The sequence below is a fragment of the Passer domesticus genome, chromosome 3 (assembly GCF_036417665.1).
Source record: "Passer domesticus isolate bPasDom1 chromosome 3, bPasDom1.hap1, whole genome shotgun sequence".
Classification (NCBI taxonomy): Eukaryota; Metazoa; Chordata; class Aves; order Passeriformes; family Passeridae; genus Passer; species Passer domesticus.
The window spans coordinates 3,159,364-3,185,588 of NC_087476.1; the positions used below are offsets into that span (position 1 = coordinate 3,159,364).

The window sequence follows — 26,225 nt, forward strand, 5'->3', positions numbered from 1 at the left end:
AAGAGGAGCTACTGGAAAGACCTTTCTCCATGCTGAGGCTTCCAATGAAATGAAGAATGAGCTCAACATCTACTAAAGGAAAAAAAAAAACAGAGAAAATTAGGAAAATCTTTGCTATCTCAGACCCTTTTTTCTGGGTAGAGAGGAGGTGGGGTAGGTGAGGGCAAGATAAATATACAGGGTATAGGGAAGGTAGGATAGGGAGGAAGATGAATGTACATCTCTGTGAGCTCTGACCAGACTTTGGCAATGAATCCTGATTTTGTCATGTTTCTGTGGATTGGCAATCTCTCCAGGAAAATGGCATGCAGCAAGTGAAAGGCATCCCAAAGTCACACAGAGATGATGCCCAGCAGAGCCACAGATCACTCCAGCAGCAAACAGCATGGCTTAAAGGGTGGGAGCTAGAAGGTATCCCAAACAAAACAGCCTTCCCTTTCCCCAAACCACTTATCTATTGAGACCGCAGGCTATTAATGAGCTACTAGCCCTCTAGAAATGAGGGCAGGTAATTGCAACATTACTCACAGGATTCAAGATTGAGTTTACCACATTCAGATCAGAAGAAAAGCCGATTATGAGGGCTCAACTCACCAAAGATACTGAAATATGTAATGAAAATATACTTTTAAAAAAGAAAGAAAGGAAGAAAGAAAGAAAAAGTCAGTTTTTAGTCAGCAGCTCTAGAAGTCCAGGTCATCTTGATCAATCTCATCAGAGTTTTCTTTCTTTTTAGAAGCCTGAACTTCCTCAGTGTTTTCAGCCTCCTTTGGATCTGCACCTTCAGCATCTGGCTGCTCCTCATCTCCCACAGGATCAGAACCTGAAGATTCTTTGTCCTCTTCTTCCTCACTGTCAGGATACATCTGAGAGGGTTTGGAGCTCTCATCACTTCGAATCTCTCCATTTGGGTGGTCACTAGTGGGGTTATCATCACCTTTGCATTCCTCTTCAACTGCTTCCTCTTCAACTATTCCTTCCTCTTCAACTACTCCTTCCTCTTCATCTACTCTTTCCTCTTCATCATCAGACCCCTTCTGGGATTGCTGTGAGAAGTTTCCGACAGAAGAATAACAAGAAAAGGCTGTGGATTTTTTCAGAGTCTCTAATTTTTTGTTGGTTCTCTTGCCTTTGGTCTTTGAGGCTTTCTCAGAAACTTTGTTGTTGCCTTGGCCTTCATGTTTTTCATGTGCATTGTCAGGGTCATCACCGGTGGGTTCCTCATCATTCTCGTCAGGATTCTCACCTCTTTCACTGCTTTTCTCCTCAGCCTCATCGCCTGACTCTGGTTTTGCATCTTCTTCTGCCTCAGCTTCATCTTGCTCAACTTCTTCATTTCCTTCCGCATCATCTCCTTCAGGATTATTGTCAGTTCCAGAACCCTCAGCATCTCCTTTGCATTCTGACGTGTCTGCTTCATCATCAGCCACAACTTCCTCATCCTCTGGCTCCTCTGTTTCTTCAGCTTCATTTTCACCTGCATCTTCACCTTCAGACTTTTCTTCAGCTTCTTGCTCTTCATTTTGAGCTTCTTCTTCTTCTTCTACCTCTCCCTCTTTTTCTTCCTCCTCCTCCTCCTTTGTTTCTTCCTCCTCTTCTTCTCCCTCTTTTTCCTCTTTTGCTTCTTCTTCTTCCTCCTCTTTTGGGTTTTCTTCTTCTTCCGCTTCTGGCTCCTCTTTTATTTCACCATCATCTTCCTTTTCTTCCTCATCTTCCTTTGTTCCTTCTTCCTCTTCCTCCTTCCCTTCCTCCTCTTTTGTTTCTTCTTCCTCTTTTTGTTCTTCTTCCTCTTCTGCTTCCTCCTCTTTCACATCTTCCTCCTCTTTTGCTTCTTCCTCCTTTCCTTCCTCCTCCTCCTCTTCTTTTGCTTCTTCCTCTACCTCCTTTACTTCTTCCTCCTCCTCTTTGGCTTCTTCCTCTTCCTCCTTCCCTTCCTCCTCCTCCTTCCCTTCTTCTTCCTCCTCCTCTTTGGCTTCTTCCTCTTCCTCCTCCTCCTTCCCTTCCTCCTCCTCCTTCCCTTCTTCTTCTTCCTCCTCTTTGGCTTCTTCCTCTTCCTCTTTTGCTTCTTCTTCCTCCTCTTCTTCTTCTTCTTTTGCTTCCTCCTCTCCTTCCTTGGCTTCTTCCTCTTCTTGTGCTTCTTCATCTCCCTCCTCTACTTCTTCCTCCCTTTCTGCCTTTTCTTTCGCTTCTTCTTCTTCCTTCTTTCCTTCCTCTTCTTTTGTTTCCTCCTCTTCCTCTTTTTCTTCTTCATCTTCTTCCTTCCCTTCCTCCTCTCCTTCCTTGGCTTCTTCCTCTTCTTGTGCTTCTTCATCTCCCTCCTCTACTTCCTCCCTTTCTGCCTTTTCTTTCACTTCTTCTTCTTCCTTCTTTCCTTCATCTTCTTTTGTTTCCTCCTCCTCCTCTTCCTCTTTTTCTTCTTCTTCTTCTTCCTCCTCTTTGGCTTCTTCCTCTTTTTCTTCCTCCTCCTCCTCTTCCTCTTTTGCTTCTTCCCCCTCCACTTTGGCTTCTTCATCTTCTTCCTTCCCTTCCTCTTCCTCCTCTTTGGCTTCTTCCTCTTTCTCTTCCTCTTTTTCTTCCTCCTCCTCCTCTTCCTCTTTTGCTTCTTCCCCCTCCACTTTGGCTTCTTCATCTTCTTCTTTCCCTTCCTCCTCCTCTTCTGCTTCTTCCTCTTCCTCCTCTCCTTCCTTCCCTTCCTCTTTCCCTTCTTCTTCTTCCTTTCCTTCTTCCTCTTCGTCCTTCCCTTCCTCCTCCTTTGTTTCTTCCTCCTCCTTCACTCCCTCTTCTTCTGTTTCCTTCTCTTCCTCTTCATTTAGTTCCTCTTCTTCCTTAGTATCCTCTGCTTCTTCCTCTTTCACTTCCTCCTCTTCTTCTTTAGTTTCACCCTCCTCCTCTTTTATTTCCTCCTCTTCTTCAGCCTTAGCCATTTCTTCTTCCTCTTTCTCTTCCTCCTCCTCTTTTTCTTCCACTTCTTCTTCTTCTCCTTTTGTTTCTTCCCCTCCTTCTTCTGCTTCTTCTTCTTTGGTTTCTTCAGTTTTGGCCTCATCCTCCATTTCAGTGTTTTGACTCTCTGCTACTTCAGGCTCTTCTCCATCTCCATTCAATGTTGTTCCATCATCCTCATTTAATTCTGGCTCTTTTTCTTCATCATCCTCTGCTTCTGTTTCACCTGTCTGATGTTGCTCCTCATTCTTCTCCTCATTTTCTGCCCCTTCCTCCACAGAACCATTGGGAAGTGTTTTGGTGTCCTGGGCTGCTTCTGCAACGATGGCTTCCTCATCACCATCTTTCTTCAGCCTCAGGATTTTCTGCAAATCAAAGGCTTTCATGACTGGGGCATTGGTGGCCACCACAGGGGCTCTGGCAGGCCTGGAAGCCAGTTTTTTCCTCACACAAGAGTCACATGGACAGTATTCCTCCTCACTGGATTGTTTGCTAATGCTGTCCTCCAAAGCTGCACTAAGGTTAAAGTCATTATCTACATCGAATGATAAGTCTGATGTCTCCTCCAGCCTCATCTGGGCACCATTCTTGTCCCCAAAGAGGGACTTTTTATGCATAGTTTGCAGTCTCCATCTCCTCTGCTCAGTTTGGAGTTTGGACTCACGTGTGGGTGGCCCCTCTGGAGGTCTTGGCATCCTCCTTCCAGCCCTGCTTCTGATCTTCCTCAACTCCTTCTCTATGCTCTTTTGTATCCTCTTGCTCACTTCCTCCTTCAGCTCCAGTATCATTGCATCCATCTGCTGGTTGTCCTGCAGGTTCCACCTGACTTTAAACTCGTTCATGGCATTGACATAGTGAGCCATGAACTCCTTCTCAATTTTCTTGAGTAGTCTCAGGACCCAGGTTGGGTCTGGATCCACAGAGTTTTGCTGGACAAGGGATGTGCCCACACTGGTGGATGTATTGACTTTGGGCTCGGGGTCATTTGGTGACTCTTCTGGGGGCTGCTCCTCCAACTCCTCTTTCAGCTCCATCCCAACATCAGCATCACCAACATTGGCATCACCAGTGGCCTCTGGCTGGTCAGCTTCTTCAAGGTTTTCTTGTGGGACTTCATCATTTAGAGCTTCAGCTTCTTGTTCTCCAGTTTCAGCTAATTTGTTTTCTTCTTCATTTTCATTTTCTCCCCCTTCCTCTTGACCATGCTCACAGTTACTGCACTGATCCTCCTTATTCTCTTCTTCCTCCAGGATTACAGACTCCTCTCTAGCAGACACTGCCTTTTCCTCACCTTTTGCCTCTGAGCAGGCTGTGGAAGGGCGGGATAGCTGCTCTTCCTCTTTACTTTGCTCCTCAACCTCAGTCAGTTCTGTGCCAGTCTCTGCATTTTCCATTTGCTCGGCTGATTTGCATTCCATAGTTTTCTGTGCCACCAGCGTGGCACCAGCTGTGCATTCTTCTCCTGAGCCACCAGAGCAACTGCAAACATCAACCCCAGAGGAGGACATGGCAGTGAAGGCGTGATCCATGGATTTTGGGACTTTAGACCCAGACACTGGCTTTGCCACCTTGCTCACCTCTTGGCCTGAACTTGGGCCGCTCCTTTCAGCGGTGCACCCAAACCACAAGGCTTGAAAAATATTTAGCAGCTCTGTGTACCTTGACTTATTCAAATGTTTTGAGTTTTCTGATGGATCCTCTGACTCTTCATCAAGGAGTTGGAGGCTGGCAAGACAAGTAATCAAAATGTTGGCGGAGTTACTCAGTTTCCTCCCCATCGTGGGGGACACTTCGGGCAAACTGTTTGATCGGTCAAATTTGGTCTCATGCTTTGAACTGAGCAAGGCCTTCATGATCTGGACAGACGTTTGGACAGAGGTTGGCAGGTCTCTTTTGTTGTTGTTTTGGCTGGATGTAACTGACTTGTTGCATTCTGCTTGCTCAGCCTCAGCAGCTTCAGGTGCGGCCTCAGAGGTTTCTTCCTGTTTGATGCATTCTTCAGCCTCTTCAATAACTGCTGTGTCTTCTGCTTTCTCTTCTTCCACTTCATCATTTGCTTCATCCTTTGCTTCATCCTTTGCTTCATCCTTTGCTTCATCCTTTTCAGCCTCCTCCTCCTCATTCTTCTCCTCAGCTTTTTCTTCCTCCGGGGTTTCCTCGGCATTTGTACAGTGTGATACCTCAGTGATCGACTCTGCATTTTCCTCTTCTCCATCATCCTCCATTTCATATTTCATAAGCAATGTTTCTGAAGGGATTTTCCTGAGCCACTCTTGCACAACTTCTTCTGGAGATGTATTTGGTAGAGCTGATGGCATTAAATCACCTCCTTCCTCCTGAACACCTGCATCTTCTACCTCTTCCTCTGTTTTTTTGTTGCAAGAGTCATCAATCTCTTTATTATTCTGACATTTTCCTTCGGTTGCAGCGGATTTAGAGCCGTAGGAAGTTGCTTTGGAGGAATCCACAATTTCTTTCTGCTCTCTTCCTGCAGTCAGCACGGACTCAGTGCCGAAGCTGCTAATGGAGGAATTCTTCAAAATGGTTGAACGGATATTCTTTCTCTTTGGCTTCCCTTTTGGTGGGGCAGGGCATTGCAGACTGCACACTGACATAGTCTCCGACACCGATGCCCGGCTGGAGTTTGACACTTTCACACAAAGGTTGTTTTTGTTTGTCTGTCTTGATTTTGAAGACAGAGACATGTTTGATTGTGAATACCTATCATCAGTTTCCTGGGATATCTGGGTCAACAGGCATTTATCTTTTATTTCTGACTTTGAAGAGACTCTTGAGGAGCTACTTGTGGGTTTTCCATTCCTAATCCCATCCTCACTTGGGTGGTCAACTTTTGAACATACACTCCCACTCATGCTTCCCTGTTTTGAAGAAGAGGGTTCAGAACTAATCTTGGCATGACCCTTTCCAGATTTTCCATTAGGACTTGAAACACTTGAGCAGAGGGATGATGGCTTGCTGTTTTCTTCTTTATGGCTTCTTTTCTTTGAGCTTTTTGAGCATTCACTGTAGCTGTTGGCAGTACTTTTTGAGGTCTCTTCCTCAGCAGGACCTGCAGTTGTCTCTGGTTCACTGGTAGATGAAATGTTTGAGTGAAGAGATCCTGTCTTATGAGACATGGCATCTCCAGCAGATTTTTTCTTGATTTCACATGAGCTTTTGGAGTATATTGATGCCCTGCTGCCTGATCTTGCATCATATGCATGTAGGGAATTCTTTTTATTTGGAGTGGATTCAAGTGAAGACACAGATATTTCAGACTGTGCATCCAAATGAATGTGGCTGCGTTTGCTCTTTTTGGACCCTCTGGAAGAGCAAGAGACACTGCATGGAACATTCTCCTCACTGCCACTTTTCTTGCTGTTCCTGTCACTAGCCTTGGAACGGTGGGTTCCTTGCGTAGAGCATCGTTCCCCTTCACTGCTCTCATCCCTGATTGATTGACTTGGCTTTGTTTTTGCTGACACTGAGCTGACTTCATTGACCTCACTTTCTTCCTGCTCTGCTTCCACCTCTTCAGCCTCTTTCTTGGGGCAGGACTCACTGGAGAAAGAGGACACCACTGGGTTGTCATCAGAGGTGTTACCCTGCTCAGCATTTTCTTTTGGTGTGGTGCAGTTACTGGACTTGCTGTGCACACTGTTGGCAGGGGTGAAGCACTGGCTGTTGTCTCCCTGGTTTTCCTTTTGAAGGCTTGAGGAGGACACACTCCTGCCCAAGCTGCTCACTTCCTCACACATGTTCTTCTTGCTCTGCCTGGACTGCAGGGATGACCTGGACATGACACTCCCAACTCTGCTGCTTTCAACCTCTTCCGGGTCATCCTTCAAGCACTTCACAGAGGAAGCTTCGAAACAATTTGCCTCCTCATTTTGTGAAATTATTTTGGTGATCTCCTGGTCTTCGGGGCTGTCTTGAGTATCCAGGTTGTTTTCACAGCTTGAATGTGACATCAAGCCCAAGGATGAAGGCCTCTGGCTGTTTCCTGTGCTTGTCCGAGTGTATTCCTGCTGTTCTCCATTGGAAGCACCAGTAGATAAATCACTTCGGCACGCGCACTTTTTAACGGATCGATACGCCACTCTGTTCTTTATAGTCTCTGAGTAGGATGAGGACTCTCGCACAATGTGCTCAGAGAATTCCTCACTGGATGTGGTGTGGATGCTATCCACAGATGTCATTTTTTTGTGGACTACTCTCCTCCGGGAAGATGTGCTGGAGCATGATGACCGCGTGTGCCAGGTGCTTCGCATGCTGGGCTCTTCCCTCTGGGACATGTGCATGGGGTTCTTCCAAATGTCATAGTCCTGGTGCTTCTTTCCACAGCTGTGACAGTGGGCCTCGTCATATTCTGATTCCTCAAGTTTGGACATGTAGGAATCGATATCACAGGGATACAAGGAATCATCTGCCTCCGAGCTGGCTTCTGGGTTCATTTTCTGTAGGGGATCTGCTCCACTGTCCTCCTCCATTCCTGACTCTTCACAAGGCAGCTGGTTCATCAGGTTGGACTTTTTGATCTGGGTGGACCACTGCAAAGTCTCATCATTGAGCAAACGGAAGCGAACCTTCATCTCCACGGACAAGCTCCCATCCTTGTTCACATGGACTCTCTTCTCGATGTCATCGTTGACCAGGGACTGGACCAGGTCCCCAGCTTTAGGGTGAGAGCAGCCATTGGAGAAGGGTCCCCCATTGTCTGGAGAGGCCGGGAGGCCATTGGGGTATGACTTTTCTGATGACAAGGAAAATCTCATCGACCTGTTGCTGGATGCTGATCGTGGATGGATAACGCTTTTTTTGGCTTTCAGTCCGAAGTTCACTGGAGTGAAGAAAAAAAAGATGGAGAAAGATGTTAACTCGCATGATATGACATAAAATATGTAAGTCAAACCCTCAAACTAGTGAATCCTGATCTAATTCCATTAAAGCCAAGCCTATGCAAATTTACATAGTTTGAAAATTTGTCTTTGACTAAGTGATGTCCATTAATCATAGAATAGATGAGGTTGGAGGGGACCTCTGGAGATAATATAGTCCAACTTCCTTGTTAAATTTTAAGTTTTGAATTAATGATCTGTAATAAAATTTTCTACACCTTAATTTTGTTTTTAAAAATAAATTGAAACACAAACACTTTTGTTTTATTAAGTGCATGTCAGGAAGGAAAATTAAGAAAAATAAATATATATATACATATGGAGAAATTTAGTCTCTGAGTTTGGGCATTTTTTCATGTTGCAAATATTCCTTTATTTAACTGTGGAAGTTTTCATTCTTCTTATTTAACCAGGAAAAACACATGGAGAAGTGACCTTCTTCCTTAGCTGGTCACACATTTATTGTGCAACATCCACTTCTCCACTCATATTCCAGGAAATGTGTGGCCATGCAGACCAAAGTAACACTCAGTCCCTGCAGGGATATGCCACTAAGAATAATTATAATTCTTATTAAAACATAAAGAATTGGAAAAGGAATTGTCATCTCATGATAATTACAAAGAGAAATAGTGGGAGTTGTAGAAGAAATCACTGAAGGGAATTTAGAAATTGGAAGAGCATCTTTATGGCTCGTGCAGTGATTTGCATAGGTTTGTGTAGGTCCCTTCATTTCAAGCAGAATATGTTTCTATCAGGCTGTCTTGTAAGACATTCATCTGTCTTATTTCAAATATGTTTGTCCAAAATATCCTTGTACATATATCCAGACAATCCTGTGCCTCCATGGGCATATGGATTTGCAGCTGATTGCAGGGCATTTTAGGAAGGAAGTGCTGGGCAGGAGCACATCCAAATCACATTAAATAGCTCTTCCCTGACCATCCTAATGATTGAACTGATGGATTTGCTCAGTCTCTTGATGGACAAAGCTCCAGTTTATTCCCATGTTTCCCTCCAATTTTTTATGCCTTGGATAGTGAGCATAGGATGCCTCTGTCCTTGAGTTTCTACAACTTGTTGGCAATACACAAATGAATCTTTCCAAGCTCCTGGTGTTGACAATGGAGAGAAACAAACACACCTCCGGGGCACACTTAATTTCATCCTACAATAAATCCTTAATACAGGTAAGATTAATTGCCCTTTGGAATTAGGAAGTTTCTTTTCCCAGGCTACTGAGGGCGGCTGGTTTAATTACCTGTGACCTTAGATAACTCATGATGGGTTGCCAAAAAAATATAATCCTGAATAATCCACAACTTACTCCTTCCTGAGTATAATCTTTCCATAAAAACACACTTTGTTTCCAAAAGGCCAGCTGTAACCTGCAGGAGAAACTGAGTCTCCTGCTGGCAGAACCTGGGCATCCTCTGGTCCTGCTGCAGGAAAATGCAAGAGGGCAGGCGTGATAGCACAGACAACAAGGGGATAGAGGATTCGTGGGAAATCTCCAGAGTCTGGGTGGACAGACACAGGAAAGGAGGGAGTTCTGGAAGGAAAAGGAGACCCAGAGATATGAAAGAGGAAGGGAAGTCAGCCAGACATGGGGAGCATGTAAAAGAAAGACTAGGGGGTGTAGGGAGGAAATCCTAGAAGGAAACCAGAGAAAAAGAAGGGGAGGATGGAAGGGCCTGGGAGGCAGGGAGAGGGAAGTGCATTTTCCACATGAAATCTGTACGTTGGGGCGGCACAATAGGGACCTGCAATCCCCACGCTGTGGGACGCGGCCCTGGGTACGACTGCGCCACACGGCCCCGAGGTTTTCTTACTTTCATTGTTCTCGTTGACATTGTTGCCATTGTTGGAGCGGGGAGGCAGGTTGGGCAGCTTCTCCACCGAGTGTTTCCTCAAATTCTCCATGGATACAGGTTTGAAGGGCTCCCGGCCGACGCACACCAGCACGTTGGGGCAGTGGAGCAGGGCCTGCATGCTGTCGATCTGCAAAGGGAACAGCAAAAGAAGCACCCTGAGCCCAGACAGAAGAATTTGGTTCTTCCAGGCCTGCAATCAACCGGCAATGAGTTGTCACCTAAATAAAAGAGTATTTGGATAATGGTCTTGGGCATGCAATGTTGATTTTGGGGCTTTCCTGTGTAGGGCTGGAGCTGGATTTGACGGCCCTTGTAGGTCCTTTCCAGCTCAGGATATTCTGTGATTCAATGAAAATAAATGTGGTTCTGGAGAACTTTGGGGTCTACCAGAGCCTGTTGGAGAATTCCTCCATTGAAAGAGAAGGTCTGCTATGTTTTGATCAGATTTCCTAAGATAGGGAAGGTCTGGGAGAGATTGCCTAAGGGAGAATATATCTCATTTATTATGTATTATATAAGATTTCATGTATTCTGGAAAAAAAATTGGGTATATTCCATGTGACAGTGAGGAAGAGGGTGGAACTGAAAGTGTTTCAGGTTGCCTTACAGAGAATTATAACCTTTAAATTATTCTAATTCCTGTATGGGGTAGCTTTGATTACCTGAAAAATGTAATAAACATTTTCATCCCTTAGCTGATCCTTTTCAGGAAGAAGGACAAGAATTGTGGCTTCCTTGAATATTCCCTCAAATACTGCTTCAGATATAACCCCAAGTATTGCCTCAGAGCTGGACAATGAGGGATGTTGTCCCCAGTATGGGAAGTGCCTGTGAAGGAATCTTTGTTCCTTCACCAGAACTCAGGTTTGCACCCTTGGTCCTCACCACATGACCTGTTCCTGGATCACACACCAAGTCCTTCACGAGTCACTTCTCATGGCACTGTATAATCCTAGACTAGTTTGAGTTGGAAGGGACTTTTTAAATGCCATCCAGTCCAAGCCCCTACAATGAGCAGGGACATCTTCAGCTGAATCAGGTTTCTCAGATCCCCACCCAGCTTTTACCCAAATACATTTGACTCTCTCAAAGAGCAGGAATCAGTCCTGTGGGAAGCACTGGGCAGACAGATCCTGGACCCATCTTTCCTCTTGTTTCTACAATTTGAAAGATGGAAGTTGAGCTCTCAACTAAAATACTTGATGTCTTTCAAAAGAAGGAAAAGTCTCTCTTGCTGTCTGAGAAGATTTTAGAGTGGCCAACAGCACGTGGGATGTCCCTTCCTCCTACATCAGGAGAACATCTCTAGAGCACAGGGAAGATTTCAAGAAGTGACCACACCATGGGTTACCAAGCCAGCACTGGTGTTGGGCTTAGCAAGGTGCACTCTGACCTCACCCTGTCACTTAATCATCAACCCCTTAACGAGAACCAAGATAAGAAATCAGAGGAGCAGAGATGACAGCTCTGCAGTTGTCACATGTGCCTGAAATAACAGTGTCTAAAGAAAAAAGCTCAGCCTCTAAATATTGTTACAGCCAAGGAATGAAGAACCAGGGCTCCTCTGGAGCCCAAGCTCTCAGTTTGTGAAATGCTCCTGGGGTTTTCCAGGATGTCCCACCAGGACTGTGGGGGGCACTGAGGGATTGGTGTTGGATCTGGTGCAAAAAAGGGGATAAATGTGTGGAGGGTAAAAGAGCAAGATAGAGATAAATGGAAGAACATTCTAGATCCAGTTAATTGCTTCTGAAAACATTTCTTACAATAAAACGTAAGGCATCAACTTTTTAGTGGGAATACAATAAAAACGCTTTGTCTTCCCATTATTATTATTTTCTGCTTTTGTTATAACAATTCTTGTGTTTTAGGCCCATCCAGTTTGCTATGAAACTTAAAATAAGAGAGCTTTTCTCGCTAAAATTTACATTAAATTCTGCAAAGCGAACGAAACTGCCAACTTCATGTGATGGGTACCATGAAACAGAAAAACAGCTCACAAATCTCAGTTTGCCTCTTTTCACTCCACTTCTGGTCCATCTATTACTATAGAAAACATCTTTATATAGCTCACTTTAAAAATTTATAGAAAGCCTAGAATTTAATAAATCAAGTTTAATAAATCAATTTTGAGTATGTTTTTGCTATCTGTATATTCTTTACTTTTCTGTTTGTTTTTTTTTTTTCCTATTCTTTTTTTATTTTTATTTCTTTGGTGAGATCTTTTCCTCTGGTCTTATACAAGTAGGAAAGAATGTGAGAATAAAAAAGAAGAAAAAGAAAAGGAAAAAGAGAAAGAGAAAAAAAAAGAAAAATAGACACAAAACATGTTTTGTCCCTAAAGTAAAAGAATCTGTCCTTCAAACCCCACTAAGTTCAGGAACTGTTCCTATTTGTAAAGGAGTTTTTTGGCTATTTTTTTCCAGTGAAAGATATTTTTTGCCCACATTTTCTCACGTGGTTCCGTGTCTGGGTGCAGACATTTCCATCACACTCATCACTGCTGTGCTGTGTGTGCAGAAAATAGATGGTGCCAGTGACAGAGAGTCAGGGATTCATGGAGCTCAGCCAAGCTGAGTTAGGGAATTTATACATCCTTTCATATGGAACACACTTATGTTATGTCACTTCAAATAATCTGTATTTGCAGTATGGGGTGTTTCTGACATCAGCAGCACTTTAGCTGTGTTTATTTCTATAATGTAATTTTTCTTCCTAATGTCTTGCAAGATTAATCTCTTTGAATTAATAATTCCAGAGATTCATTTTTGTCGTGCTTCATTAGTAAAAGCATTTTGGTAGCTTGAAATGCAACTGAATGTTTTCTGATTAAACAAATCCCATTTCCCACAATGATTTACTGCAGCATCCACTGTTTCAGGGCAATGCAGAGTTGGGAGAACAGTTCATTCCATCTGCTCCATGCGGAGACTTCCCACGCTGCTGCAGGAATTCCATCCTCTCAACACACTGCCTGGGATTTCCAGAGAACATCTGTTTTCAGGGCCATCAATGTGATATCTTTTACTAGTGCTGATTGTCACTGAACAGCACATCCCCTCTTGTGTGTTTAACAACTTGCAGCTCACTCTGTGCGTCCTGGGTGAGGCCCATGTGATTCTATGATTTTAAAGCAATAGTAAAACCTCAGATTTTTATGGTAAACAGATTCCCCACTTCCCTCAGGCTGCCACAGCAAGATTCCTGAGGAGCCACGCTAGAATATTCAGAGAAAACAATGTTAAATCCCACCAAAATTTAGCTAAAATACACCCAAACACAATGGATTGTAAATCCTTAAAATCCGGTGATCACCTGAAGGAGATATGATGGAGAGGATAATTCCCTGCTCTAATATTTCTCCATTAATTCATAACACAGGATTGTAACTCATCTACAACCAAGGCTTCTTGGTGGAGAGCAGCCAATATTTTTGGGAGATGGGCAATTTCACCTGATCTAGGTCAACATTCCCCCTTGGATGTGCCTGATTCTCACCGATGACAGGTCAATAATCTCAATGCTGTTGTCTAAATGTAGATTCACAGAAAAATTTGAGATATTCTAAAGTATCCAATATGTGCCTGAGGATGGCTGACACGATAAAAGATAAATATGAGACCAGAAAGCTCAGCAGGAAGCATCAACCACATTCATAACGTTAGAAAAGGAGGAATCTTCATTTGCAAGCTGAGTCCCAAAATATGGGAACTTCAGGAATACCTCAATCCATAAGTGAACAATTAGGAATGAAATGGAAGAGAAAGAATGGCTTATGATAAAGGTGTTTGATGGGTTAGAAAAGAGCTGCTTTGGATCACTCAGGATCGATTCAAGCCTTTCTGGAGTTCCTCAATGTAACTCAGTCACAGTTAAGGCTGTGGATTATCAGAGACAAAAATCCACCAAAATTCATGGGATAAGTCTCTGTAAGTTGGTGCTTGGTGGGCTGGAATAAACTTCCATTAAAGTTTTATTGCATGATACCTGAAAATTGAATCAAGTTTCTTAATCTTACTGTAAAACCTGATCCAAGTCCCACTGTAATAGATGGAGAGAAACTTGGTGACCTCCATAGACTCTGGATCAGGATCCAAGAGGATTATGGATGCTGTGAATGAAGGTCTGGACAAGAGCCTGGGTTAGACGAGTCTTAGAGCAGCCTGGTCTAGTGGAAGGTGTCCCTGCCCATGGCAGGGAGTTGGAACAAGATAATCTTTAAGGTCCCTTCCAACTCAAATCATTCTATGATTTATTATTCATTATCCCCCACCAGAGGAACTCCCTGCCCCAGTGGGACACAGCATTTATGGATTGGTTCAAAAAAGCTCGATGTTCTTTCTGATAAAAATGATTTACAGACATTAAGCTCCACTGGGATGGTCATTACAAGTGAGGTGTAAATAAAAACACATCTTCTCTTGTGAAATACCCCTTTTTTTTTTTTCCAGTGTGGCTGCTATCCATTGAGGATGGATTATCTCCATGAATTTCTCTGTACAGAACCCACCAACTGCTGTGATCTCAGCGAGGACCTCTAGGTGCTACTGCAACACAATTAATAATAAAATGTCATCAATACCTATACAGAAGCAAGGCAAACATAACACCTCTAAAATACGGAAGCAGCTGGTTGTTGTGGAGAACATGCCACCCTCTGGCTCTTCCCAGGGGAAGAATCACTCAGCCCTGCCCACCTCAGAGGCTGAACACAGCTGCCAGTTTCTGATGAAGGCAGAGTGAGGGAGACACTCCTGCTCTGCCTCTGCTGGCTGCCAGCCAGCCAAAGACATCTGAGTCTTAGACACAATGTGGGAATAATGCAAGACATGGTTCAGAGGACAAATCTATAAACGAATCCACCTTCCAAAGGAGTGCAGAGATTCATGGGAGAAACAGGAAAAACTGAAAACAGGAACAGGCTCATGGGCTGAGTCCATGCCCTGTGCTGTCTCACTGCCTCCTTTCCTTGACCTCTTCCATCTGCTCCATTTTTATTTCCATTCCCATTTACACCTCCTTGGAGTGTGAACAGCCAGTTGTTTTTTGGTTGTGCCATATCCAATCCGGAGGCATCCAGGCTCTGAGCTGATGTATCGTGGTTTAACGATAATGAATTTTGCATTTTATTCATGCAAAGAACCCATTTGCCCTTCCCTTCCCCAGACTTTGCACCAGAGGAATTAGAGAGTGGTTCTTCTGGGGAGTGGCTGGGTAATCTGTGGTCAGAAGGTGAATCACGGGGTGTTGCCACTCCATGCCCACATACAAATTAGCAAAGCAGTGGAAGAAAAGGAGGAGGAAGAGATCAGGAAGTGCATGATTTGTTCTCCCTTTCTCTAACTTCAGCAGGGGTCAGAAGGCTCTTCCCTATCATCAGGAGGAACACAGAACAAGAGGCAATACTGAACTTGGAGTGAGGAAACACTGCATGGAAATTATCTAATCTTATGGAAATGGATCTAATCCTCTGAAAATGTTAGCATCCAAATTATTAGTCCAGAAGAGAACACACAGCATCCCTTGCATCTCCCAAATCAAAACTCACATGGTTTCTTAAAATTAAATATCAGGTTCCCACATCCACACAGAATCATGGAATGGTTTGGATTGGAAGGGGCTTCATGGATCATCCAGTTCTACCCCTGCCATGGCCAGGGACACCTTCCACCATCTCAGGTTGCTCCAAGTCCCTTCCAACCTGGCCTTGGACACTTCCAAGGATCCAGGGGTAGCCACATCTTCTCTGGGAAACTTGTGCCAGGGCCTCACCACCCTCAGAGGGAACAATTCCTTCCCAATATCCCATCTAACCCTGCCCTCTGCCAGCCTGAAGCCATCCCCCCTTGCCACTCCATGTCCTTGTCCAAAGTCTCTCTCCATCTTTCTTGCAGGCTCCCTTCAGGTACTGGAAGGCTCATCCCAAAACCTTCTTTTATCAATGAAAGATGCATAAATCAGGACAGCTTCCAGTGTCCAAGGCTCTTGTAATTACAAGCTGCCACCTTTATTTGATGCTTATTTAATGAGAATGTGGGTAAGCGCAGTGCTCCATATGCTGAAATGCATTAATGTAAGAAAATTTGCTATTCCAACATTTCTTCAAATATCAGCATCTTCTAGATTTTTACAGACACGACCTTACAGATTTCAGATTTGCCCACAGTGTAAAGATGCACGAAAAAAATGAGAGTTTTGGAAGGCCATGAAGCACTCAATGAGCCAAGTAAAACACATGAAAGAGAGAGGAAAAATGCAATAATTCTGCTCTGCTTTCTCAGTCAAGCACAGGCAAAGATCATGTGTAGCTATTGCTCTGCTGGCAGCTTTTCCTGGAGTACTCATGGATGCTTTTTCCCTGTGTGTGACACTTTGCACACATATAAAATAAACATTCTGGGTTTTGTCCTGAAAATACTTTGGATGAGCAACTCTTTCATCATTCCAAGAGAAATACTGCAGTCAGAAAATCAGTGGCTGTTGGAAATCACTTGGATAGCAGCAGAACAGAAACACCTCATGGGAAAAGGGAAAAGGGGAAGGGAAGAGGATTGGTGGGGAAATTAAAGGCATGGAGAAAGCATGTTTTTAAGAAACAGGTGAAGATGATATAAATGGGAAGAATAATGATTTCTAGCCTGGTTCAGTTTGGAAGTTTTGATTGTGTGAGTGGTGCCACCAGTCCTGCCCCTGTCAACATTGCACTGTCCTTTTATGCAAGTTTTGATGGCCTTTTCTGTCCCCACCCACCCTGACGGCTCAAAATTAGGTCTGACAGTGTTCAAGCTGTGAAGCAGCCAGAGAAAGAGCAAACTGCTGTTAAAGGTGCAAATTTCAACTTAGAAGAGAGGACAGCCTTTCTAGAAAAGTTTCGCTGCTGATGTTTTTCATCTTCTGACTGAAATCAGAGCCCCCCACCTGCCCCTTTGGCATTGGGTTCATTAAATCTGGTCCATCCAACATCAGCATTTGAAAATGATGAGTCAGAGGAACATCCACTCCACCCCAAGAGCCTGCCCTGATCCTCTCCTGGGGCAGGATTAGCTTAAAAATTGGCGTGCCTTGAAAAATGTGAAACATTTGGTTCTTGTGCTCAGCCTTGGTGGCTGAGTCAGTGGGAAGGTTACAGTTTGGGAGTTCAAACTTTTCCCCATGACCAGAAATTGTCAAAACTCACTCCTTGCATATGGAGAATATTTACATCGTGGATGAGAAGATATTCCAGTTGGAATTTGTGGGGGAAGGACAACATAGTTATGCTCCAGTTATCTCTAGGAACTGAGAACTCTAGGGATTAAGGATATAAACCCTCCTGGATCAAGCTCACAGATCCAGAGGGAATTGATCCATGGTCTTGCCATCTTGGATATCTCTTAGCATAAACACTGTGGGTAAAATCTGCAGGCTCCAGAAGCTCTGGGCATGAAGAGAGACGCTTTCAGCAAAAAATTTTGGTTTGAGTTTTTTTTTTTTTTTTTTTTTTTTTTTTTTTTTTTTTTTTTTTTTTTTTTTTTTTTGTTATTGAGTCCAGGTTTCACTCTCATTTTGCAAAGTCCATGGTACAAATGGGAAAAGTGGGAAGGTTTTTACTTCTAATTCCAGACCTCGCTATGAGTTGCAGCAGAATTCTTTGAATTCCATGTTCAAGGCCCAAAAGAAAGAAAAAAATTGATACAAATGTAAAAATCCTTTCTTCTCCTCTCCTTTTACTGGCTAAAGACTCCCAAGTCTGCATTCGTAAAACCTAATTTCCCTAAGAAAAACTCCCACAGACTTTCCTGTGAAAATTCTTTGACAAAACAGTGATTTCTACTGAGTACTTACAGAAAATTCACAGTTTTTCCAGGAGAGGGTGGAATTCTGCTATTTTTTGTACTCTCAGCAAACGAATAAATAGAGATCATGATGCCAAATCTTAGCTCTCCTGAAGTCCACTTTTATTTAGCACTCCTTTTCTGGACTATAAAGAAAACCATCAACAGGAAAAGCTTCACATTTCTCATAAAATATTTTGCAACACAACTTTTTCTAATGAACCCTGATTTTTTTCTGGCAATTTACCTGTTACTGACATGGAGCTATTTTTATTTGCTAAATACTTTCTTTTTAATAAATAAATAAACAAAACCCCTATGATTTTAATATCACATTTAAATTACTATTATGCAGTTATATACTTTTTGTTGCACTGACAAATCTGCATTTTATAATTCTGGGGTGTTTTGTTTTTTCAAACTTCTGTGTTGTTTTTGTTTTGTTTCTTCTTAACTGTCTGTAATCTTTCCAGAGTTCTAAGCTTCTATGTGTTGGTAACTACAGAAGTAATCTTCCTCTAAGTACTTTCTGAAATTTGTTTAAGATGGAAAAAAACCCTAAATGTGACAAAATTGCACCTACAAAAAATTAAACTCCTTTTTTTTTCAAAACCACTTGCATTTAAAAACAAAATCATTTGTTCTGGGGAAAACTCAGAAATGCCAAAATAGTTGTAGGAGGTACCCATAGCATGGCAGAAACTTTTGGCTGTATAACTGAAGTCCATAAGGACAAGTTAAATGAGTGGTAGAATTTCCTAAATTGCTATTAGGGAAAATTAGGAAATATTAGTGGTCATACCACCAAGGCTGCCAGGGCTCCAGGAGGGTTTGGACAACACTCTCAGGAACATTGTGGGATTTTTGGGATATCCTGTGCAGGGCCAGGAGTTGCATTGCATGATCCTTGGGAGTCCCTTCCAGCTTAGGATATTCCATGATTATTGCATATACTCAATAATATGAATGGAGATGTATTTGCCCTGGATTAAACTCAAAAGGATTAGAAAGCAATTACACTTTGCTCCATTATTACTGAAAGAACAAAACCTCCTCAGGCTAAGGGAATCATCTACATTTGGCGTATGGGAGATAAGAAAGTATCAGATTTGCTGCATGTTAGATAAGAAAGTCGCTAAACACAGGGTCCCTTTAACTCTACCTTGTAAGGCACCTGGCCAGATGATCTCAGGGCATCTCAAAGGTTCACAGAACACACCTGGATATGAATCTTCTTGTGGATGAGGTTCATGGAAAGTTTTGCTGAGGTTTACAGATCGCTTGTGTAAATCTCGTTGGAGTCATTGTGGTTTTGGCATGGAATCAGAGAATATCAAACCTGAAACCTGTGGTTTGTTTTTAGACCATGAGTCACACACGTGGTGGGTGGAAAAGTGGCACAGCTCACTTGATAACAACGCTTTGCTCCAGATCAGGGGCTGGAATTCACAGCAATCCTTCATACCTGAGCACAGAAACCGAGTGTCACAGCGAATACGTCAACGTGCAACCAGAAAATTAATGATCCCACAGAGGCAAATTATCCCCTCTCTTCTCTCACTGTTTATATACACACCACATTTTAAACCAGCTTATCTGCCTCCATGTATCCCGTTTTCCTCCTGCACTTCCATCAGCGTCTTGATGACACCTGTCATTAAGACAGATATCTTGGTAGAAAGCCACACGAGTGGCCGAGAGGATGCCTGCGGGCAGCCTACAGATGTCCTAGGAATGGCTCTATGGATGTGTAAATCTGAGTCAGGAAATATGTCAGACAAGCCTGTTTCCTGGCCTTGCACCCCTAGGTCGCTGTAAATACAGTCATTATCAAGAACTACTTAGTAATAATAGTTAGGCCACCAGCTTGGCTAGTAACATCTAAAAATAAAAGTTCTGTCTTTACTGCTAAATTAAATCAGTTCTGGATCCAGAGCACTGGAACAGAGTTGTCTCTACCACACTTTTTAGAGTGGTCTTTGGAGCATTTAAAGCCTGGATCAACTGGCACTCTTCCAAACAATTCCTGGGCAGATCTGGGAGTTAACACACACCAAGCAGCTTTTCTAAGAAGTGGCTTGATTGTGGCCACCCCTGTGGAAAACAGACCCTATTTTGTGTGCTACAAAGTGTGATTATCCACAGATGGTGCCATTTGGTGCCAGTGTCTGTGCTCTGGTACTCTCCTGGCTACTGGAATAGCTGTGAGGGTTCATTGTGCTGCTTTGGGCTGAAGATCTTATCCTACAGGTTGCTGGAGACTGGAATGATACACCAGGATAGGAGTCACTTCATTTGGGCCATTCTGTCTTTCTCCAAGACTGGGACATGGTCAAAGATGTCTTGATTTGCCCCAGAATGGTTGGTCTTGCCTAAGTGCAGCACATGCCAAATTCCACAAAAACACAAGAGAAAACTTAGGGTTCTTACCCCAAGGAATTTCTAATAATGAATTCTTTACAGTCCCCAGTCCATGGTGCCTGAGGAAACATTCCTTAACTCACAATTGCTCCCCTGATTAACCCTCACAGCAATTCTCTGATCCCTCAAGGAAATTCGATGGGACACAGTGCTCCTTCTGTAACATTCTCACTTGCAGAATCTGAGGCAAAATCAAGTCTTTCTGGTCTTCCACTCGACCTTTCCACACAACAAAACCGGATCAGATTCACTCATTTAATGTAACAACTTACGGTCAGCCTTGAGTGCGCCCAAACAAAAAAACATCTCAGCCTTGGCCTCACTCCAACAAACATAAAACTGGCCACATCCCCTGGAAAACTCTTCCGAGGGCTGATAAATACCATTTGAGCTGCTCTTGGTAATTGCCACCAGCAGCAATAAACTATGTCGAGTATTTGCCATCTCACAGTGTGGTTTCAAACGCCATGTGAGGAAGAACGTTGGATTTTAAGGAAGAGGTTGGTTTGGTTTTTGCTTTAATTTAGGATAGCCAGCAAAAGGAAGGCCTAGTGATTCAGGAATCAGGACATCTGTGCCTGGACACAGTCATGGTGTTGGGTTCCTGTGACTTAACAAAGTCTTAATGACTGTTCATCTGGTGGGCGCTGGATAATTGCCATTTGTAAGGGAAATCCTCTGTCGCTGCCTCATTATCCTACACGTCATTTCTTACAGCCTGGGAGGATTTCTGCCCTTTCTGTGATCTTTGTCTCTTTGCCCCCAGAGACATCCTTCCCTCTCCAGAGGCGGGTGGTGGGGATGTGAAGAGAGGTGCATTCCTGTGGTTTAGACCATGAGGAGGAAAACCCACTATGTGGTACAAAAACTTCCCAGAATGGAGTCAAAAGGTCATTTGATGGAGAAGATAACCTATAATTATTCTTTTTAGTGAGATATCTGCACACCTGTTCTTTTTTTAGTGTAGAACTTATGTTCTCAGTAAAAACTAGGAAATATCTGATTTCATCTCATCAGCTAATGGAGGTAAAGTACCATACTTGTGTTTGCCAATATCTAAGTATCTGTAGTACTTTGTTACTATATGAAAACTCAGGCCTAGCTTAATTTACTAGACTCAGTCAATCTTCCTTTATTCTATAATTAATAAAGAGGGTCCTAAAGGCAAATTGTCCCCCCATCCCAGATGGGGGGATGTCTCATAAGACAATCAGATTTAGATGAATAATGAATTTCATCCAGGATTGTCTATATTTTAGGGGGAAAATATGCACAGTTTCAGTGGCCAGTTGGTTGCGTGCCAATGTTAACCTAAATAACAAATTTCTCAATTTGGGCAGTTAATCCAATTATTTCCAGTTAATCACCTGGAAAACACCAAAGAGTGGCTTGACCTGAAAAAAAAACACTTTATGATTTACGCTTCTTTTCTTGCTGAAAATTTGACTCATTTTGCTTACCTAAAACTAAGCTAAATTTTTCTCCAGTCCCATAGTCATCAAATTTCTAGGCAAGAAAAATTGGTTAATTTGGAAAAATGGGCTATTTGCCCTGACAAAATGAATGTTCAAACATTTCACACCTACTTTCTTCAGTGAGACTAGGATTTCCTAGTAGGAAATCTGCTTGATGTTTAGGAATTCAAAATACTGGTTTCCCCTCACTCAAGCCTTCAGGAGTTAGAATGAAAATACAAGTATGCAAATACCAATAGAACCAAGCTGGGTGTACTTCCATGGGAATCAGAACATTAAAATTCTCAGATTCTATGATTTAAATTTGAGTTATGATAAAATCAAACTCAGAGGTGTACTGGAAAATTTTGTGGACTACAAAAGGAAGAAATCACTTTTCTCTGCTTTCTCAAATCAATACTCCATGAAAGGAAAACAAAACAAGCTTGTTCCATGTGTGTCTAAGTTTATATCCACATAAGGATTTGTAATTTTGAAGCCTCCTGAATTTACTCAACAAAATGGTAAGAATATTAAAATGGAGCAGATCAAAACAGAGCCACTGGGACAGAGATGATTTAACTCATTTTAGGATTTAAGTTTAGATCTGGAATTACAATAGTAGAAGAAACAAATGCATATTGAAGAGAAAACACCCTGATGTCTATGAACATCTCTTCCACTGATGGAAGATTGATTAACATGTAGGACAGGAAATTTTTCCCTTTTTTTGTGTTTCATTTTCAAGAATTCAAGGAAAAGCTGGCTGAAAAAGAGACATTGTGAACCTGCTATTAAATGCTGTGAATTTTGTTATTCTGAGCCAATCAAATACGAAGTCAATCCATATGTAGTCCAGATCCATAGTAATCCACAGTAGTCCAGATGCATTGCTTAGGAATTATTCTGCTAATCTGTCAAAATATGGGAATAAATATCAAAAGTTACTGTTCCACTCAATCCCAGCCCTCTTTCCCAGAAAGATCTCTGTACTGAGTCATCGGGAGGAAAAATTACGTAGATAACTGGGATAAAATAAGTTTACAAAATTATTTAAAGAGAATTTGATTTATTCTTCAAAAAGAACAATGCAAGAAAAGAGGAAATACTCAAGAAATATGAAACATCCAGATACCTTTGAATGATCGTGGAAGAATGGAAGCTTCTTCCCATTGTCTTTAACAGAAAATGCAAATTTAAGTATAAAGACAATATGTGCAGTTAAAATTAAACTCCAGCACCAGTGGAAGGAGGGTATTTCAGGAAAGCTCAAAACTGTGAGTTGAATTCACAATTTTTGCTCCTCAATGAAACAGTTATATCTGGTGAAAACTCAGGCACAACTAACTGTGTATCAGAAACTGAGGTCTTGAAGCTGAGCTGTGACAAAAAAACTTAGAAGAACAGAGAATCCACATGAAAGTAAAAAGATTGGAAAATCCAAGACAGAGTGAATTTTTTGTGTTTAAATGCTTTGAACCCAAGCCTAGAGTAACAGGAAGCCCTAATAGAAATGCTTGTTAAATGTACAGTAGTGAACAGTTTGAAAGGTGCAGGTAAATTATTAAAATTAATAATGGCCAAAAAACTCACTGAAAAAGATTCCCAGGAAAGGTATTAATAATCACATATCTCCTAATTATGTGGAATATGATGGTGTTGCTGAGGTTAGACCCTTTGTCACCTATCACTGTGATATTCTGCACAGGAATTAAAGGAGTGAAAATAGTATTATTAAGGTATAAAAAAAATCAACTCCTTATTGACAAAAGAGTAATGAAAATTTTCATATTAAAAAAATAGAATCTAAAGGTCCTTGGAGAGATTAAGTGATGGTGTTTGACCCACACCCACATTTCTGTTGATGGAAAACATGGAAAGATTGGAAAAAAAGACCTCCAAGATCATTGAGTTGAAGATATTGTGTTTACAGAGTGCACATTTAACACATATCTCACCTAAAATAGTGGTGTTCATAACAACTAGAAGGAAAATTGTGGGGAATTAATTTAGGAATTACAAGGGGAACATTGAGACTGTACTAAGAAGTAGAAAGCAAAACATTTCTTTAGAGAAATCAGTGAAAATTCTCAAAAAGTGAAGAAGAGGAAGTTGCTATCAGTTCACAAGATTGTTATGTTCATCTGGACTGAGTTGGAGTCCAAGTATTGAAAACTGGAAAAATCAGTGGCAAAATAAGTTAGTTTTCCATAGATTATAAAATATCTTGGCAGCAGGATTTGGTTTGGTTGGAAGCTCTTTCCAGACTGGTGAGAATAGCAGAAAGCTCTGTGGTAACACACAGGGCTTCCACCAGGAAGGATGGCTTAAATTATCCCCTCCCTCTCTCCTTCCTGCTGCACATCCCTCACCCTGTGCCAAGTAAAAATAAATTTATTGCAAAATATTCCTGCATTTTTCCCCTCCTGGATAATGGTCCATTTGAACCCAGGTCATTTCAGTCACCTGGCTCAGAAAGAGACACAAGTAGTTGTGTTTTTACCACTGAGGAGCTGGCACTCAGCCCAGTAAAGGTGGGAAAAGTGCAAAGGAGCTGGGAATCTCCATTCACTGCAGGGACAGGGACAAGTCAGGATAACTCATGAGATCTCTTAAAAAAAAATTGAGGTAAAGGTTGGTTAGCTAAAAAGAGATGGAGAAGAAGCCCAAAAAATCTCAGGTTTGTCCAGAAATTCCTTTGGGAACAGAAGAATGAAGGGATTGCCATGCCTTGAATTTATTAAAATAATTTCCCCCACAACAGATTCACTAATTCGCCAATAGAAAAGTGTCTCTTGATCCCACTCAAACATGAATTTTTTTATGCATTAATTGGTTATCTTATCATCTGTCATGATTATGTTCTGCCCAGTTTTGAACTGAAACTGCCACATCATCTTATCTTATTTTATCTTATCATCACTGGTTATCTTATCCTGTCTCTGTTGAGGATCCCATGTCACGAGCAGGACCCTGTTCTGTGGGGGACTGTGCAAACACCAGGTGCTACCTAAGGGCCACCTTATTCTGGTGGATTCCCAGTGGTCAGGCATGGAAAAGTTGAACCTGTGTTGGGACATGCCTCCCAAACAGAGGTGAGAAACACTATTACTAGAAGGGGTTTTATGTCTGCAGAACATTAAGCTTCTTATTGACTCCAAACAAAATTTGGCAAGAAGTTCTTGAGTGGCTCAACAAGATTCTTCTACATAAAACTATTGTGTAATTAATGGGCAAGAGATTAATGTGACAAAGCTCGAAGGATTAAGGTAAGGTGGATAAACTATTGGACCCATGAGCTAAAGGATTTACACCACAAGGAACATGATGACTCCTTTTGAGCAACTGACCAGCACCAGAGATATTTACCTTCTTCCCATCAATAGTGTAGAGCTTCTTCACTGGGAACTGCAGGATCTCTGTGATCTCATCCAGGAGTGTTTTGAAACTCCGGGCATTTCTGCGGTTCAGGATGATGGAGCGCCGAAATCCACTTTCCCCATTTTTAACCAGAGTGATTTTCTTGGGTATTCTGGGGCCATGGTGAGTGAAAGGTGCGGAATAATCTTCCAGCTTGCCCTCCTGAGCCGCTCTCCTCATGGTGCTGGAAGGGCGACTGTTCCGCGGCGGGGCCGGCCTGTGTCCCCCCGAGGTGATGCTGATGGGCTTCACGTGCTTCTTGTCGGAGCACAGGTAGCACCCTCCATCCTCCAGCTGGTCCAGCTCACTGATGCAGTGTATTCCTCGTGGGGTGGTGATGGTCCGGACCCCGAACGGCAGCGGGACCCGGTGGGAGAGGTCATCCATGAGCGCGTTGAAGCTTTTGAAGCTCCGCTGGTTGATGGCCATCTTGACTCCTGCAAACTGAGGGTCTCCACTCTTGAAGAAGGTTATTTTTTTGGCTGGAGGGACCTTGGTGAGGGTGCTGCCCCGAGCCACGGAGGGCAGGGGTGGCTCATAGTTGTAGGAGCTGGTGGTTGACAGGTAGTCAGCAGGCACCTGAGTCATCCCTCTTGCTTAAAGGTAACTACAAAGAGAAGGAAAAAACAGAGTGGGGTTTGTTTGAGTTAGGAAGGAGCAGGGCCTGACTGCTGTAGGAGCAAGGTTTGTGCTCCTCACAACAGCTCCATTATGAGCAGATTGTACCAATGGCTCTTAGGAATTTGTGGATCAGGCAGATACAGGGAAGCATAGGAGGGAGAGGATCCATAACCCTGCTCCTCACAGTCAAACCGTCCTGGTTCTGCAGATTCCAGTGGGAATCCAGTCAGTGTCAGTCACCCCTGAGGCACAAAAATCATGAGTCAGACCCCAAGCGAAAGCCACAAAAAGTGCATTGTTGTCCTTTGGAGTTTTGTGTCTTCCTTGCTTATATTTTTGAGGTTTTCTCTGAAATTATCAGAGCCAGTGATTACTTCAAATTTATTTTTACAAGAACAGCACTGAGATTCTCATGTAACTTTTTAACCCCGTGGACTGGAGCATAACAAAAACCAAAACTAAGCTGAATTTCTTCATGTTGTGATTATACTTTGTAGCACACAATCAGTCCTGAGCTCACTGAGGGGCAGAGCAGTCTGGTTTTAGAAGAGGCCATGACATAATGTGCTGAGTTCTGGATGAAAAATTTCTGGCAGTTATGCAAACAAATAACAAATAGCAGAAGGCATCAAATAGGCTAAAGAATGGGAAAATTGGAGATTGGTTGGGATCATCTGCCCAATTTTTAAAAGATAAACTGATTTTGGTGTTTCAGTCTGGTGGTTGCATGCCACATTTTGAACACAAGTGGTTTTAATGTCACTGTCCTGGTGAAGACTCCTTATT

At 42.6% G+C, this 26,225-nt stretch overlaps 1 protein-coding gene across 1 annotated transcript; it reads right to left on the minus strand.

The window, feature by feature from the left end:
- Positions 1-231: 231 nt before the first annotated feature.
- RP1L1 (RP1 like 1) lies at positions 232-25,406 on the minus strand. Its single transcript, XM_064415879.1, has 3 exons — positions 24,768-25,406; positions 9,639-9,839; positions 232-7,817 (listed from the first exon to the last, which is right to left on the minus strand). Exons 1-3 carry the CDS (start codon positions 25,404-25,406, stop codon positions 684-686), a joined length of 7,974 nt encoding a protein of 2,657 aa, XP_064271949.1. The 3' UTR covers positions 232-683.
- Positions 25,407-26,225: the final 819 nt, after the last annotated feature.